The following is a 19,029-nucleotide window of genomic DNA, read 5'->3' on the forward strand; positions in this document are numbered from 1 at the left end:
CTTGTGGGAAAAAGACTCCACTATTGAAATTGAAGAGGTAATTATGCATTTCAACATGGCTCGAGATATTTCAGCATGGCTCGAAATATACATTTCTGTAACAAAGTATCCTAAAACTCTCAACAGATGTTCTGGCACATCAGTTTGTTTCAGCACCAAATAAAACCCACCTACACTCCAATTACCTGGGACCTCAGCAATGTAAAACAAGCTGTGCCTGGGAAGTATGCAATGGTACACATTTTTAAGAAATTCTGGACCATCATGTTGCAGGGATAACAGATTCCCATCAGATCTGGGCCAACTCGTATTCCCAGGATCACCATCAAAAATGGGCTTGGTTTCAAATTCCCATTCAGTTATTTAAAAACATTGACATTATCTCAACTTGTGCCTGAGAAAAACTATTTCCAATCTGGAGAACCATCTACATTTAAAGTTGGACCTGTGTTATCAGGGGTGTTTCCAATGTTCCCTCCAGCCCACATTTCTTGCACTGCAAACTACTGAAAGTCCAAGATAACAATAAGACGGAAGACAGCAAGGACTTGAGGACCTTCACGGAGGGCAGTACCAAAAATACATCTCCTTAACTATCTAATTTTAAAGATGTACTAAAAGCAAGAAATGTCAAGTAATAATTAATGTTAATTCTATTAAGCAATTGCAGACACAGTTGGTCGGTTTCTTTCTGTTTTTTTTTTAAATTTTGACATGTCACAAAAAATACTTGATCTATTGATCATCAAGTACAAATATTTCACATTGCTGAAGTACTGAAGTCTCCAACAATGTTAGCAGCCAGTTCTAACACTCGCCATGACACCTATTACAAAAAAAAGTACCCAGATCTGCATCAGGATTGAAAATGGAATATTTATCTACAGTCTTGATACAGACAAAATGAGTAGGAAGGAACTGCAGATGCTTCCTACTTAGCAGGTCAGGTAGCATCTCTGGAGAAAATGAATAGGTGACGTTTCAGGTCGAGACGCTTCTTCAGAAGAAGATCCGAAGAAGGGTCTCGACCCAAAACATCAACTATTCCTTTACTCCAGTGATGCTGCCTGACCCGCTGAGTTACTCCATCATTTTTGAGTCTATTAAATCAGCATCTGCAATTCCTTCCTACACATTTTGTCTGCATCAAGACTGTCCCTTGTAGATAAATATCAAAGACATGTCATCAGGCTTAAACTAATAACCTGATCCTTGTGTGCCTCATATTCCACATGTTTATTCTTAACCAGATATAAGTGGTGCTGACGTTACCAACTATTCAATGACCCATAATTGTGGAAGAAGCTTTCCACTGATATCCTGACATCAGCACAAGTGCAGAAACAACAAACTTGTCAAGTGAGACAAAAAACAAACCAGGAGAAAATGTGAAAAGCAGATGGCATTTCCTGAGGTCGAGCTGTAGTACAGAGACTACACTTGTGTCGGCACATATTTAGAATCCGTGCACCAAGATGCCTCCACTGTAGTAGTGAATGGGCCTTACACTCGACATTCATCAAACAAAGAGCTTCTACAAGCTCACCCAACAGGGATCACTTCTCATATCTCAGGAGACACTTCTTGCTGAAGGTGAACATGAATAAAGATATTCGCGATCAGCCACCAATGAGCCAGCCAAGTCTTTGATTGATTGTTTGAGAAAAATGGTACTTGAAGATTAAAACCTCAGATTTGCCACAACATTGATGGAGATTGAGAACATAGACCAGTAGCGTGCTGGAATAGGCCCTTCAGCCCGCAATGTGCGTGCCAAACATAATGCCCTGATCAATGAAGGCAAGCATACGCTACGCCTTCTTTACCACTATCTATTTGCGTTGACATTTTCAGGGAACTATCAACTTAGATTGCAAGATCCCTCTGTACATCAATGCTGTTGAGGGTCTTGCCATTAATTATATACTTTCCCCTTACATGTGATATGTTGGCATGACACTGGGCATACACCACTAACATCGTTTCCACAAAATCTTGCAAATTAAACGGAAAGGTGAGCAAGGCAGCATCAGCATCTTCTCCAAGGCCAATATTCCCAGTACTGAGGCCTAGTTAATTCTGTCAGCTGTGTTGGACAGGCCCTGGTGTAGCATGCCTGAAACCAGATTCTTAAATAAATGCTTTATTCCAAGTGATGTCAGGAACGAGACTACCATGGCAAAAATGTAAAAATTCAGGGATCTTTGCAGAGCTGCCAGGAAGAAATGCAAACATCCTCACTGTCTTCTGGATATATCTGGCCCATAATTATTCAAAAGGAAAGAGCAGTGTTCATTAGGGCTTGAGAAGGCTAGAGGTCATGCATCAGGAGACTGCAGAGGTCCTATACAGAGGTCATTAGTCAACTAAGAGCCTTCAAAATTGGATATAAACAAAACAGAAACATTCATCAGATCAAGCAGCATCTGTGAAAAGACATTCAACACTTTAGATCAAAGACCCTTCATCAGAACTCGGGAAAAGTCAATCATCCCCAATCTGAGGGTCACCCTCAGAGAAAGAATTCATACAAACAATATGGTTTAAAACTCATTTTGAGTGTTTTGATTTTCCCTCCAAGTATAATATGGATGTATATCATCTTCTGGGGTGGACTTAACAAATTAGAATTTAGAAACATACGAAATGTCTCTGTGAATGATTCCAGCATGCTGTATTATTGACATTTTATCCCCTAAAAAGCACAGGGAATCCGATATCCTTTCAACCACTTTGTACGTCCATTTAAGGTAGACAAAAATGCTGGAGAAACTCAACGGGTGGGGCAGCATCTATGGAGCGAAGGAATAGGTGACGTTTCGGGTCGAGACCCTTTTTCAGTCTGAAGAAGGGTCTCGACCCGAAACATCACCTATTCCTTCGCTCCATAGATGCTGCCCCATCCGCTGAGTTTCTCCAGCATTTTGGTCTACCTTCAATTATTCCAGCATCAGCAGTTCTTTCTTAAACATTGCACATCCATTTAATCACCAGAATGTGCACCTCGGTCACAAGAGCACAGACGAGAGCTTGTGAGACTTCACCGCTCCCTCTTTCAAACACTGTGAATTCACACTACTTGTTTGCAACGTCTACCTATCCTAAGTCATGGCCATTACCATTATCTGGTGCATTAATGTGTATGGTATCGCTTTGCATTCTTACTGTGTGAAGAAACATTGCACTGAAACCAATGGCGGTTACAATAAAGAAAGACAAGCTCTGTGCAATTATCAAGTAATAACCATTGAACTCCTTCCAAAGTAAACAGACATAAAGGTGTTTATCTTTGCCCACTGTATCTCTATTCTAACTACATATTACTTATTAACTTGTAATACACAGCAGTCAATGTTTGATCAGCAGTGCATTTCACTAAGTGAGCAGGCTACCCCGTTTTTCTTTCTGCAACTCCTGTTCTGAAGTCCAATTGAATTTTAACTCGTGAACCATATACGAGAGTAAGCCTTCCATCATTTTCTGGCATGCAGCTTTACTTAAAACATACAGAGTACAGACGAAGTGAAGAGCATGGGGCATGTATGGACTCCACATCAATGCACCATCCAAAATAAAATAAATAATGAGATCTATATGTGGTAGAAATATTACAGCACAGGAAATCATAAATGTCATATTTCTATTCTTAATATTACCTGAATATGAATAACTATCGCCATCTCCTTTGAGACTCCTTTGAGTGGCACTATTCAGACAGGATTAGTTTAATATTCCATTCACTTATCCCGTATGATTTCCACCTCAGCAGGGGTGATTAAAGATAGATGAATATGGCCCCATGCTATCAGGTTCCAACTAAAAAAAGTCTCATGTTCCCATATTCAATGCTGGTGGATGACAAGCAAGTGAATGAAAACCATGGCCTTTTACCATTTGTTCCAAATGATATAGATGAATATGTAAATATAGCAAACTTGGCAACTACATAAATAGTTAAAACTTTGGTGACTACCTGATAAGGTAAAAAAATGAACAGTGCATGACAAATCCAAACCAGCCAATTGCCTCCTGCCAACTAGCTCTCAATCATCTGTAACGGTTTACAATGGTTTGAGACTGATGCCTGTTCACCGATGATTAGTTTGGACTTAGCCACGCCCAATCCATTTGACCCCTAACTATAGCTAAGATCTAAACATGGACAAAAGAGTCAAACTCCAAATGTGATGCAAGAGTTGCTCCCCTTGACATTCGGCAACATTAAACTGAGTAGAGCATGAGATAACCCCAGTAAAACAGAGGTCATTGGGAATCAAGATGATAAACTTCCATTGAGAAAGATATATACCAACTTCAGCTGACAGGTTCTTTTTTTTTAGTTTAGTTTATTGTCACGTGTAACAAAGTACAGTGAAAAACTTTTTGTTGCATGCTATCCAAGCAGCCGAAAGGCTGATTACAATCAAGACGTTCACAGTGTACAGATGCAGGATAAAGTGAATAATGTTTAGTGCACAATGAAGACCACCAGTAAAGTCCGATTAAAGATAGTCCGAGGGTCTCCCATGAGGTCGATTGTAGCTCAGGACCGCTCTCATTCTAGAAACTGGTGAACATTTCCTAAAATGTTATCGCTACATAATCTTTTTACAAATATGTATCATTGCATCAATGGCCAATTTAAACCATTATTAATAAATAGCCTTGTTTTGAAAATATTATTATCTTAAATATGACACACTCTACACGATGAGTAACAAGTTACACTGTGGAGCATTTGAATTGAAAAACAACATGAATAATATTTCCAGCACCCTACAAAGGAAAAACATAAAAAGCAAAACAGTCCCTATAAGATGTAGCAGTAACAGTGAGTTAAACCACTCAGCAGGAAGGACCATGTAAAAATTATAGTAATTAATGATCCAGTCATACAAAGATCAGATTATAAAATGCAGACTGAACTGCCTTCTCTCACCTGGGCAAGCCAAAGTTGATTCTTAGAGTAGCCAAACTGTTTGCTGCATCAAGGAACTAAACAGAATATCCCTGGGTTGGTTACGTGAGGAAGTTTATTACATGAAACTAAGCCTTTCCTCAATCCATTGTTGAAAATAATCAAATTTTGACATATACTGGCACGTTTCACTTTGCTTACAAATCTTGCAAGATACAGTGATAACATATAACAAAGTGCATTTTTTTTTTTAAACCCAGTGCCTCTGTATGCCTGCTAGGCATGTCATTGACTATCTTCAGGCTTCACTCCCTCTCAAGAGCTAGCAACAAAACAAGTCTGAAAATAGAGACACTTTCTCTCCTCAGGCTAAGGGTTTCTGTTCCATTGACATATGAATTTCTTTCACTGTTGCATAACAATTTAATTAAATCACTGCAATCTTCAATAATTGCACCATTATCGCACTTTAAAAAGATGGTGAAAATTTACATTTAGCACTCTTTGCTGTTTATGCACAGGATGTTAAGTCAACAACCTTCCGAATTGCACACAGAACTGTGAGCAAATCTCAAATGTTCTGAACTATGCAGGAGCAGAATCACAAGTAAAATAGCATGTTTTGTTTTTAAGAATAACAATAAATGCCAAAGTACTCAACAAGTCAGACAGCATCTGTGTGGAGAAAAAGAGTCCATGCTTCAGGTCAATGCTCTTCATCCCAACTGGAAAAGTGGCAAGTGTACGTTAGGTTTCAGAGAGGAATCTGAGTGAAGAGAAGAGTATCACGGTAATAGGGCAGGGACCAAGGTTGTCCAGGTAACAATTGCTTTCAGCATCAGCATTTCAAGAGAAAAAAAACTAAAATAAAATGTTGGAACTGTTGGATGCAGAGCACAGCAATTGCTGGACAACTGAAACAAGAGAATGCTGGAAATGCTATGACTGTGGAGAAAGAAAATCTAAAAGAATGTGTACATGATTAACTTTCACTATAGCCAGCCAGCCCTGACAGGAAAAGCTAACAGCCTGACATTGCTAAATTCAATATCAAGATTTGAGGCCTGCAGCAGGCCCAGAGAGAAGATGAGGAGCTGTTGCTCAAGCTTACATTGGGCATCATTGAAACAGTGCAGGAGGCCAAAGATAGAGAGCTCAGAATGGGAGCGGGATTGAGAATTATAGTGACAAGCAACTGGAAAGTTGGGGTTACTTTTGCAGATTGAAGGCAGGTGCTCTGCAAAGCAGTTGTCCAATCTGCATTTGGATTCTCTGGTGCAGAGGAGATCACATCATGAACACCAAATGCAATACATTACGTTGGATGATGTTAAAGTGAATAACTGCTTATCTTAGAAAGAATGGTGAGGACCCTAGATGGTGTTAAGGGACAAGATAAAAACGCAGGTGTCACATCCCCGGCAGTTGCATGGAAAAATGCACAACAAGAGTAGTGGTTGGTGGCGACATGGAAGAGCAAATCAGGAGAAAGGAGCTGGTAGAGCTGTTGCTACAGAACGCCAGAAAACTGGGTTCACTCTTGATCTTGGGTGCTGTCTGTGTGGAGTTTGCACATTCTCCCTGTGACCAATGTTTCCTCTTAGCTGTGCGCGCGCACACACATTTTGCAACCAGCGCACAAAAAAATTTTATGAGCGCACAAAAGGATTTCCACGGAATTTGAAATTCGGAAACAAAAAATCTCCGCTATAAAATTTCTCCGCTATAAATGAGACGAGTATTTACAACATCTTCTTTTGTTTCAGATTTGCAGCAACTGCGGTGCTCTACATCTTTTGCTTCCACTGTTGTTTTTTTCTAACCACGGACACCAAAGGTGATTATTTTCTGGACAACGTTGGTCGCCAACCTGTCGTAGATCCTTTGCCCTCTCATTCCTACAGTTCTGAACTTAAAATTCACTTGTTTTCTCACTTTTCCAGGTGTGAGGAAAAGTCACTGACTAGAAATGTTGACCATTTCTCTGTCCACAGATGGTGTCCGACCTGCTTATTTCCAGAAGTTTCTACTTTTGTTTCAGATTTCTTGCATGTAGATATTTTTGCTTCATAGTTTTATCATTATTCTGATTACACTTGTATTTTTAGCTATATAAATATTGGTTATGAGAGGAAATGTTCTCAGCTGGAATCAATGCATCATCTTGGCTAATGAAATAAACAGGTTTTACCTGTTGGTACACAAAATTGCTGGGGAAACTCAGCGGGTGCAGCAGCATCTATGGAGCGAAGGAAATAGGCGACGTTTCGGGCCGAAACCCTTCTTCAGACTGATGGGGGGTGGGAGAAAGAAGGAAAAGGGGAGGAGGAGGAGGAGCCCGAGGGCGGGCGGATGGGAGGGTGGGAGGGGACAGCTAGAGGGTTAAGGAAGGGGAGGAGACAGCAAGGGCTAGCAAAATTGGGAGAATTCAATGTTAATGCCATACGGACGCAAGGTCCCCAGGCGGAATATGAGGTGCTGTTCCTCCAATTTCCGCTGTTGCTCACTTTGGCAATGGAGGAGACCCAGGACAGAGAGGTCGGATTGGGAATGGGAGGGGGAGTTGAAGTGCTGAGCCACCGGGAGTTCAGGTAGGTTATTGCGGACTGAGCGGAGGTGTTCGGCGAAACGATCGCCCAACCTACGCTTGGTCTCCCCGATGTAAATCAGCTGACATCTAGAGCAGCGGATGCAGTAGATGAGGTTGGAGGAGATACAGGTGAACCTTTGTCGCACCTGGAACGACTGCTTGGGTCCTTGAATGGAGTCGAGGGGGGAGGTGAAGGGACAGGTGTTGCATTTCTTGCGGTTGCAACGGAAAGTGCCCGGGGAGGGGGTGGTGCGGGAGGGAAGGGAAGAATTGACGAGGGAGTTGCGGAGGGAGCGGTCTTTGCGGAAGGCAGACATGGGGGGAGATGGGAAGATGTGGCGAGTGGTGGGGTCACGTTGGAGGTGGCGGAAATGGCGGAGGATTATGTGTTGTATTTGCCGGCTGGTGGGGTGAAAGGTGAGGACCAGAGGGACTCTGCCCTTGTTGCGAGTGCGGGGATGGGGAGAGAGAGCAGTGTTACGGGGTATGGATGAGACCCTGGTGTGAGCCTCATCTATGGTGGCGCAGGGGAATCCCCGTTCCCTGAAGAACGAGGACATTTCCGATGCCCTGGTGTGGAATGTCTCATCCTGGGAACAGATGCGGCGTAGGCGGAGGAATTGGGAGTAGGGGATGGAGTCTTTACAGGGGGCAGGGTGGGAAGACGTGTAGTCCAGATAGCCATGTGAGTCAGTGGGTTTGTAATGTATGTCGGTCAGGAGTCTGTCCCCTGCGATGGAGATGGTGAGGTCAAGGAATGGAAGGGAAGTGTCGGAAATCGTCCAGGTGTATTGGAGTGCCGGATGGAAGTTGGTGGTGAAGTGGATGAAGTTGGTGGTGAAGTGGATGAAGTCAGTCAGTTGTGTGTAGGTGCAGGAGGTGGCCCCAAAGCAGTCGTCAATTTTGTGTCTCCATAGATGCTGCTGCACCCGCTGAGTTTCCCCAGCAATTTTGTGTACCTTCGATATTCCAGCATCTGCAGTTCCCTTTTGAACAGCCTGTTGACTGCTTTAGAAGGCAAGGTGCATCAGGTAACGACTGTGGCAGCAGGTAATGTGATGAAACTATCAAGAATCTGGCCATTCAGATCATACTATCTTACTATGTATTCCACAGATCTGATGAAGGCTCTTCCACCTGAATCATTAACTTTATTTCTCTTTCCACAGCTTCTGCCTGACCTGGTGAGTGTTTCCAGCATTTTCTGGTTTAAAAAAAATATTATTCATAAATCTTTTAGGCAGTTTGAATGATTGATCTGATCAATCACCACAGGGTGTCGTTATTTTAGCGGGCTGCAAATTTTAAAGAGAATTCTCCAGTTAACGACTGGATACATTAGCATATAATACCACCCGTTTTATGTCAAACTCCCCCTGCTGGAGAAGAATATGTTACAGATATAACTGGATCGCAATACATTATGAGAAAACATTGGTGTAAACCTACCATCAGCAGTTCCTTCCTTCACATGAGAAAACGTAGGTTCTCAATCTTACAATGTTAATTTTAATTGCCTCATTTGGAAATAAAATGTGGTGACACATTTAGAAGCTATTTATTTCATTCAAATAAACTCTTAAGTGGAAATGGGGCAAAGTATATTTTGCATCTATTTGGCTAGAAATGGGCTGATTGTATCAAAACATTCCAGGGTTAATCTAATATTAATATGGTTGAAATTTTCTGATATTATGAACACCACAGATGGGAACCTCTGCCCAACATGCTCCAGTAAGTTCACTTAATCAGGAGATCAGGAAATCAGATGTCAAAGGAAATGTAGATTCATTATGTAGAAATGTTGTTTCGTTGGCAGCAGCCGAGAAACAGAGATGGTTTGTTGCCTCCCTGGTGCCAGGGTTAAAGATATCACAGACCGACTTCAGAACAACCTCGAGAGGGAAGGTGAACAATCGGCAGTAGTTGTGCACGTAGGCACAAACGACATTGGGAAGAAGAGGAAGTAGGGTCTGCAACGCGAGATTAGAGAGTTAGGAAGAAGACTGAAAAGCAGGACTAGGGTGGTTATCTCTGGATTGCTTCCAGTACCTCGTGCTAGTGAGGTCAGGAACAGGGAGATAGGGGACCTGAATGGTTGGCTGAGGGGCTGGTGCAGGGAGCAAGGATTTAGCTTTATAGACCACTGGGATCTCTTCTGGTGTAGGGGTGACTTGTACAATAGGGACGGGTTACCCCTTAACTGGAGGGGGACAACGCTCTGGCAGGCAGGTTTGCTAGTGCTACACGTGTGGGTTTAAACTAAATAGTGGGGGGGAGGGATTGACAAATTGGGAGTATAAAGATAGAGTTAAAGGGAAAGCGAGTATAGTAAAAGTTACAAAAGACTTCCGAAGTAATGTGAAGGAGAGTTCGAGAAAGGATAAGAGAATAAGGTCATGGCCAATAGTGACCGGTGTGAGAGGGGAGGTGATTACCGAAGTTAAATTGTTTATGAATGCGCGAAGTATAGGAAATAAAGTGGACGAGCTTGAGGCTCAGTTAGAAATTGGCAAGTATGATGTTGTGGGAATTACATAGACATGGCTGCAAGAGGACCAGGGCTGGGAACTGAATATTTAAGGGTATACGTCCTATCGAAAAGACAGGCAGCTGGGCAGAGGGGGTGGGGTAGCTCTGTTGGTGAGGAATGAAATTCAACCCCTTGAGAGGGGTGACATTGAAACAGGAGAAGCAGAGTCAGTATGGATAGAACTGAGGAATTGTAAGGGTAAAAATACCCTAATGGGACTTATCCACCAAACAACACAATGGGACTTAGGCCCCCAAATAGTAGCCTGGATATAGGCTGCAATATGAATCAAGAGTTAAAATTGGCATGTGGTAAAGGTAATGCTACAGTTGTTATGGGAGATTTCAACATGCAGGTAGACTGGGTAAATCAGGTTGGTACTGGACCCCAAGAAAGGGAGTTTGTGGAGTGCCTCCGTGATGGATTCTTAGAGCAGCTTGTACTGGAGCCTGCCAGGTAGAAGGCAATTCTGGATTTAGTGTTGTGTAATGAACCAAATTTGATAAGGAATCTTGAGGTTAAGGAGCCATTAGGAGGTTGTGACCATAATATGATAAGTTTTAATCTACAATTTGAGAGGGAGAAGGGTAAATCAGAGGTGTCAGTATTACAGTGGAACAAAGGGGACTGTGGAGCCATGAGGGAGGAGTTGGGCAAAGTGATACCCTGGCAGGGATGACAGTGGAACAACAACACAGGTATTTCTGGGAATAATACAGAAGGTGCAGGATCAGTTCATTCCAAAGAGGAAGAAAGATTCCAAGGGGAGTAAGGGGCCTCGGCAGGGCCGGATTTACCTATAGGCATCATAGGCTGATTGGGAGGGGCCTTACATAGGGGATTGTGGGGGGCCTCACAAGTGGAATAGCCTAGGGCCTCTCTTCATCTAAATCTGGCCCTGAGGGCGACCGTGGCTGACAAGGGAAGTCAGGGACAGTATAAAAATAAAAGAGAAGATAACATAGCAAAGATGAGCGGGAAGCCAGAGGATTGGGAAACTTTTAAAGAGCAACAGAAGATAACTGAAAAGGCAGTACAGGGAGAAAGGATGAGGTACGAAGGTAAGCTAGCCAAGAATATAAAAGAGGATAGTAAAAGCTTCTTTAGGTATGTGAAGATGAAAAATTAGTTAAGACCAAAGTTGGCCCCTTTAAGACTGAAAAGGGTGAATTTATTATGGGGAACAAGGAAATGGCAGATGAGTTGAACAGGTACTTTGGATCCGTCTTCACTAAGGAGGACACAAACAATCTTCCTGATGTACTAGTGGCCAGAGGATCTGGGGTAACGGAGGAACTAAAGGAAATCCATATTAGGCAGGAAATGGTGTTGGGACTGGTGTGACTGCAGGCTGATAAATCCCCAGGACCTGATGGTCTGCATCCCAGGATACTTAAGGAAGTGACTCTAGAAATCGTGGATGCACTGGTGATCATTTTCCAATGTTCTATAGATTCAGGATCAGTTCCTGTGGATTGGAGGGTAGCTAATGTTATCCCACTTTTTAAGAAAGGCAGGAGAGAGAAAACAGGGAATCATAGACCTGTTAACCTGACATCGAAGGTGGGGAAGATGCTGGAGTCAATCATGAAAGATGAAATAGCGGCACATATGGATAGCAGTAACAGGATCGGTCCGAGTCAGCATAGTCTTACAAAGGGGAAATCATGCTTGACTAATCTTCTGGAATTTGTTGAGGATGTAACTAGGAAAATGGTCAAGGGAGAGCCAGTGGATGTAGTGGATCTGGACTTTCAGAAAGCATTTGATAAGGTCCCACATAGAAGATTAGTGGGCAAAATTAGGGCACATGGTATTGGGGGTAGAGTGCTGACATGGATAGAAAATTGGTTGGCAGACAGGAAACAAAGAGTAGGGATTAACGGGTCCCTTTCAGAATGGCAGGCAGTGACTATTGGGGTACTGCAAGGCTTGGTGCTGGGACCGCAGCTATTTACAATACATATTAATGATTTTGATGAAGGGATTACAAGTAACATTAACAAATTTGCAGATGACACAAAGCTGGGTGGCAGTGTGAACTGTGAGAAGGATGCTATGAGAATGCAGGGTGACTTGGACAGGTTGGGTGAGTGGGCAGATGCATGGCAGGTGCAGTTTAATGTGGATAAATGTGAGGTTATCCACTTTGGTGGTAAAAACAGGAAGGCAGATTATTATCTAAATGGTGTCAAGTTGGGAAAAGGGGAAGTACAAGGGGATCTGGGGGGTCCTTGTTCATCTGTCAATGAAAGCAAGCATGCAAGTACAGCAGGCAGTGAAGAAAGCAAATCTGCCTTTATAACAAGAGGAGTTGAGTATAGAAACAAATAGGTCCTTCTGCAGTTGTACAGGGCCCTAGTGAGACCACACCTGGAGTATTGTGTGCAGTTTTGGTCTCCAAATTTGAGGAAGGACATTCTTGCTATTGAGGGAGTGCAGCATAGGTTCACAAGGCTAATCCCCGGGATAGCGGGACTGTCATATGTTGAAAGAATGGAGCGACTGGGCTTGTATACACTGGAATTTAGAAGGATGAGAGGAGATCTTATTGAAACATCTAATATTAGATATTAGACCCAGGTTCCCAAGGTTATTTCCCAGGATGGTGGGACTGTCATATGCTGAAACATAAGATTATTAAGGGTTTGGATATGCTAGAGGCAGGAAACATGTTCCCGATGTTGGGGGAGTCCAGAACCAGGGGCCACAGTTTAAGAATAAGGGGTAAGCCATTTAGAATGGAGATGAGGAAGCACTTTTTCCACACACAGAGTTGTGAGTCTGTGGAATTCTCTGCATCAGAGGGCGGTGGAGGCCAGTTCTCCGGATACTTTCAAGAGAGAGCTAGATAGGGCTCTTAAAGATAGCGGAGTCAGGGGATATGGGGAGAAGGCAAGGACGGGGTACTGATTGGGGATGATCAGCCATGAATGACGGTGCTGACTTGAAGGGCCGAATGGACTACTCCTGCACCTATTGTCTATAGTCCATTGTCTATTTTGATACTGAAACAGTCCCATTCAGCCCACTGCTTCAGTATCAAATGCTTGCTCGCTGTAGTCTAATTGTTGCACTCTTTCTTTCAGTAATACAAACTATTTTCCCTTATGTGGCTGTCAAATTCCCTTAAGGTCGCTCTGACAAGTAGTAAATTACAGACCATCTCTGCTCTGCATTAAAAAGGCTTCTCTTCACATTCCCTTCGGATCTTTCGTCCATTAGTTTGGATCTACACCTTTCATCATTAGGCTGGCATCATGGAACTGGCACTATGCGACAAAGCTTGAATTAGCTATAATTTAACGTTAAAAATATAATGATGATAGAGTTATCATGAGTGCTGAAATGTTATTTGGAATCAGAGGGAAGGAGCTTCCACTGAATTGTGATAATTGTTTGCACATAATGTCATATATGCTATCGGAATGGGAATGGGGAAAATGGAAGGAATACTAATTACATTGTGTTAACCATAAGAAGGTATTTTATATCAGAGCAACTCTTCCTTCACAATATTAAGACAGTCGTGGCTCAGTGGAAACCCTGCATTGTTATTCAGCCGTAGCAGCCTGAATTATCCACTTGCCACAACATCATCAACAGCAAATTGGAGGGAAGGGAAGAATTGACCAGGGAGTTACGAAGGGAGCGGTCTTTGCGGAAAGCAGACAGGGGGGGAGATGGGAAGATGTGGCGAGTGGTGGGGTCACGTTGCAGGTGGCGAAAATGACGGAGGACTATTTGTTGTATGTGACGACTAGTGGGGTGGAAGGTGAGGACTAGGGGGACTCTGCCCTTGTTACGAGTGGGAGGATGGGGAGAGAGAGCAGTGTTACGGGGTATGGAAGAGACCCTGGTGAGAGCCTCATCTATAGTAGGGGAGGGGAACCCCCGTTCCCTGAAGAATGAGGACATTTCTGATGCCCTGGTGTGGAACACCTCATCCTTTTTATTGAACTTTTGTAAATCTGATTTAAAGTTTTGAGTATTTGAGAAGATCAGAAAACGTTTCCAAATATCACCCCTTCCCACCCCCCTTGGTCATCCAGATGTTTCAGAAAAACAAAACATCTTGTTGATTACATTGCTGCAGGATTTGATATGGTGGCGGTCTGCATTAACCAACCTGATCTCCCGGTGGCTCAGCACTTCAACTACCCCTCCCATTCCGAATCCGACCTCTAAGTCCTGGGCCTCCTCCATGGCCAGAGTGAGTACCACCGGAAATTGGAGGAGCAGCACCTCATATTCCACTTGGGCAGTCTGCACCCTAGCGGCATAAATGTTGAATTCACCAATTTCCGGTAGCCCTTGCTGTATCCTCCACTCCTCAGCTCTCCCTCAGCCCTCGGGCTCCTCCTCTTCATTTCTCCTTTTTTCCCCCCCCCCCCCCCCCCCCCCCCACCCAACATCAGTCTGAAGAAGGGTTTTGGTCCGAAACATTGCCTATTTCCTTCGCTCCATAGACGCTGCTGAACCCGCTGAGTTTCTCCAGCACTTTTGTCTACCTTCAATAAAGAGCTGTTGGATTTTGATTAACTTCAGAGTGAATTAAACAGTCTTACCGCAGGTATATATAACGTTGAGAAATTTACGAATGCCTGGATAGCAGGGATCACCAAACTCATAGGAACTGGCGTACACACTGCAACTTCTCTTCCTGTGGCATCGTTTAGTCATAATCTGTAAAGCTAAGGTTGACTGGCAGTCTGGAAGAAAAGAATAATAATTAGAGGTTCACGTTGCTGCACGAGGTTTCATTATTCCAGCAACTACTTGTTAAGGTTATATTCATTTTCAGACAAAAATTCACAGACAACTCCAGTCAATTTCTTAAGTAGTAATAAAACACACTTTATATAAAACTTGGAAATCTAATTAATCACTGGTGCAAAATCACCACATTCACATCCATTTTGTGTCTTTCATGCATGATAGTACTTCAATTAAAATAAAACATTCAGATCCATGTTAAAAATCGAGTGTGAGAAAAATACTTCCATTTATTTATCTTTTTGTCTTTTAAAAGCAACCAGAAGGACTCCACAGATAACAAACATGGCTGGATGCCTAATTCCGAAGCTTGAACAAATAATCCAGAAGATGCAAGGTGAAGCAGCAGTTTCACAATTTTAATTGTCCATGTTGTAAACAATCTTTGATGTAAATAGTGGGACAGACAAAGCAGAGTCAGTGGATGTTGTTTACCTAGATTTTCAGAAAGCCTTTGATAAGGTGCCACATGTGAGGCTGCTAAGGAAGATGAAAGCCCATGGTATCAAATGGCAGATACTAGCATGGATATCAGGTTGGCTGGATGGCAGAAGGCAGAGTGGCAATAAAGGGGGCTTTTTATGGTTGGCTTCCAGTGACTAGAGGAGTTCCACAAAGGTCTGTACAGGGGGCGCTACTCTTCACATTGTATATTAATGATTTGGACGAGAGGAGTGAAGGCTTTGTGGCCAGGTTTGTGGTGGGACAGGTAGTGCAGAGAAACCAGGGACTATGCTGAAGGACTTGGACAAGTTGGGAGTGTGGGCAGAGAAGTGGCAGATGGAATATAGTTTAGTCACAAGTGTGGAGTCATACATTTTGGTAGTAGGTATAAAGTCGTAGACTATTTTTTAAATGGGGATAGAATATAGAAATCGGAGGTATACATTGGGGTTATGGGGAGAAGGCAGGAGAATTGGGTTGGAGGGAGATCAGCCATGATTGAATGGCAGAATAGGCTTGATGGGCCGAATGGCCTAATTCTGCTCCTTTCACCTATGACCATATGATCTTATGAAGCTATCAGGTAATCTGACAATATAACACCACCTGATGATCTGGTCTGACTATTCATCGCATAATTTTCAAGCCCCAGAATGAGATTTGAATCAACAACTTTCTGACTCAGCAGTGCAAGTCCCATCAATGAGCTTTGTTGAAACCCAGCATCATATTCTACCAGGTTTTATGGTCAGGGTAGATGATTGAGCGGTTTGGTTTCTCTACAAGATTAATTTGCCTCAAAATACCTGAGGCAATAGACAATAGGTACAGGAGTAGGCCATTCGGCCCATCGAACCAGCACCGCCATTCAATGTGATTATGGCTCAACGTGATCAATGTCCACAATCAGAACCTCTTCCTGCCTTTTATGGGCTCTATCAAAGCTTTTGATAGGATTCCATCTCTGGAGACTTAGCTGATGTTGAACCGCATTTATTTGTGTATCATATGATTGAACTGGCTGGAACATTTCCTGAGTGCCAGGGAATAGAGAGTAGATATAATGGACCGCAACTCAAAATGGCATGTTATGTGCCTCGGACAGCATCGTTATTTTTTTTAATCACTTTACTCCCTCCTGACATCCACTACTTTTCTTATTATCATCACTGCTATCACACCATCAATTCTGATACACATTTTCATAGTTATAGTTGACATGACACCATCCTGACTTTGCTTTGAATACATAAGGTGTAAGGTGTGGGTTTGCCATCTCAATTCAAATAAAGTGAACTTCCCCAATAGGGATTCACTCCAGACCAATATTGATGTAAAATCATTTTGCTGGTATTTCTAGGGGCACACAAATAAAATAAAGTACCATACCAGCCATTCCTAGACAGATTGTCTCTAATTTTTATAATCTTCAGTTTACATTAGGCAGGAAATGATGTTGGGTAGACAGATGTGACTGAAGGCTGATAACTCCCCAGGGCCTGATGGTCTGCATCCCAGGGCACTTAAGGAAGTGGCTCGTGAAATCATGGACCCATTGGTGATCATTTTCCAATGTTCTATAGATTCAGGATCAGTCCCTGTAGATTGGAGGGTAGCTAATGTTATCCTACTTTTTAAGAAACGTGGGAGAGAGAAAACAGGGAATTATAGACCAGTTAGCCTGACATCGGCGGTGGGGAAGATGTTGGAGTCAATTATAAAAGATGAAATAGCGGCACATTTGGATAGCAGTAGCAGGATCTGTCCGAGACAGCATGAATTTACGAAGGGGAAATCATGCTTGTCTAATCTTCTGGAATTTTTTGAGGATGTAATTAGGAAAATGGACAAGGCCAGTGGATGTAGTGTACCTGGACTTTCCGAAAGCATTTGATAAGGTCCCACATAGGAGATTAGTGGGCAAAATTAGAGTACATGGTATTGGGGGTAGGGTGCTCCTCGAGCCAGCACCGCCATTCAATGTGAACATGGCTGATCACCCACAATCAGTACCCGTTCCTGCCTTCAAGTCAAGTCAAGTCAAGTCAACTCAAGAGAGTTTATTGTCATGTATCCCAGATGGGACAATGAAATTCTTGCTTGCTACAGCACAACAGAGTATTGTAAGAATAAATACAGAACAGTTCAGTGTGTCGATATAGCATAGACCATATATATATACACATAGATAAACAGATAAAGTGCAATAGGCTGTTATAGTTCAGAGTCTGTTTGTTGGGAGATTAATAGCCTGATGACTGTGGGGAAGCAGCTGTTCCTGAACCTGGATGTACCAGATGTACCAGGTTTCAGGCTCCTGTACCTTCTACCCGATGGTAGCGGAGAAATGAGTGCGTGTCCAGGATGGTGTGGGTCCTTGATGATGTTGGCAGCCTTTTTGAGGCAGTGACTGCGATAGATCCCTTCGATGGTGGAGAGGTCAGAGCCGATGATGGACTGGGCAATGGTCACACCTTTCTGCATTCTTTTCTGCTCCTGGACACTCAAGTTGCTGAACCAAGCCACGATGCAACCAGTCAGCATGCTCTCTACTGTGCACCTGTGGAAGTTTGAGAGAGTCCTCTTTGGCATACCGACTCTCCGTAATCTTCTCAAGAAGTAGAGGCGCTGATGTGCTTTCTTTATAATTGCATCAGTGTGCTGGGACCAGGAAAGATCTTCAGAAATATGCACGCCCAGGAATTTGAAGTTCTTGATCCTTTCCACCATCGAGATTGTGGGTCCCTATCCTACCCCTTCCAAAGTCCACAATCGGTTCCTTGGTTTTGCTGGTGTTGAGAGCCAGGTTATTGTGCTGGCACCATTTGATCAATAGGTCGAGCTCACTTCAATACTCTGACTCATCACCATCAGTGATTCGTCCCACAACAGTGGTGTCTTCGGCAAACTTGATGATGGAGTTCGCACTATGTCCGGCTACGCAGTCATGAGTATAGAGTGAGTAAAGTAGAGGGCTGAGCACGCAGCCTTGAGGTGCTCCCGTGCTGATTGTTATCGAGGATGACACATTTCCATCAATACGGACAGACTGTGGTCTGTGGATGAGGAAGTCGAGGATCCAATTGCAGAGGGATGCACAGAGACCCAGATCTGAGAGCTTGGTAACCAGCTTGGAGGGGATGATTGTATTAAATGCCGAGCTGTAGTCAATGAATAACAGCCTGACATATGAGTTTTTGTTGTCCAAGTAGTCCAGAGCAGAGTGGAGAGCCAGTGAGATGGCATCCACCGTTGATCTATTGTGGCGGTAAGCGAACTGCAGTGGGTCGAGGTTCTTGTTGAGGTAGGAGTTGATTTGCTCCATGATCAACCTCTCAAATCACTTCATCACCACCGGCGTTAGTGCCACTGGTCGATAGTCATTGAGGCACGTCACCTTGCTCTTCTTGGACACCGGTATTATTGATGCCCTTTTAAAGCAGGTGGGAACCTCAGACCTCAGAAGTGAGAGGTTAAAAATGTCCGTAAAAATTCCAGCCAGTTGGTCCGCACAGGTTTTTAGAACACAGCCGGGTATACCATCAGGTCCAGGCACTTTCCGAGGGTTCACCCCCCCGAAGGATCTTCTGACGTCGGCCTCTGTGACTGTGACTGAAATACCATCACGGTGAATGGGGGCTCGGGAAGGCACATCTGTATCCTCCCCATATCCCCTGACTCTGCTATCTTTAAGAGACCTATTGTAGATGACATGTGCATGTACCTTTAATATAGTTACCTCATCACTACTAACCACTCCCCATATTA

General features: G+C 43.3%; 1 protein-coding gene across 1 annotated transcript in view; it reads right to left on the bottom strand.

Moving 5' to 3' along the window:
* eva1a (eva-1 homolog A, regulator of programmed cell death) overlaps window positions 1-19,029 on the bottom strand; it is a 307,835-nt gene that overhangs the window by 97,059 nt on the left and 191,747 nt on the right. Inside the window, exon 5 of the mRNA XM_033021301.1 lies at window positions 14,610-14,753. Within this exon, the coding sequence (XP_032877192.1) occupies window positions 14,610-14,753 (144 nt within the window). The remainder of the gene's footprint in view (window positions 1-14,609; window positions 14,754-19,029) is intronic.

Source organism: Amblyraja radiata, chromosome 5 (assembly GCF_010909765.2).
Source record: "Amblyraja radiata isolate CabotCenter1 chromosome 5, sAmbRad1.1.pri, whole genome shotgun sequence".
NCBI lineage: Eukaryota > Metazoa > Chordata > Chondrichthyes > Rajiformes > Rajidae > Amblyraja > Amblyraja radiata.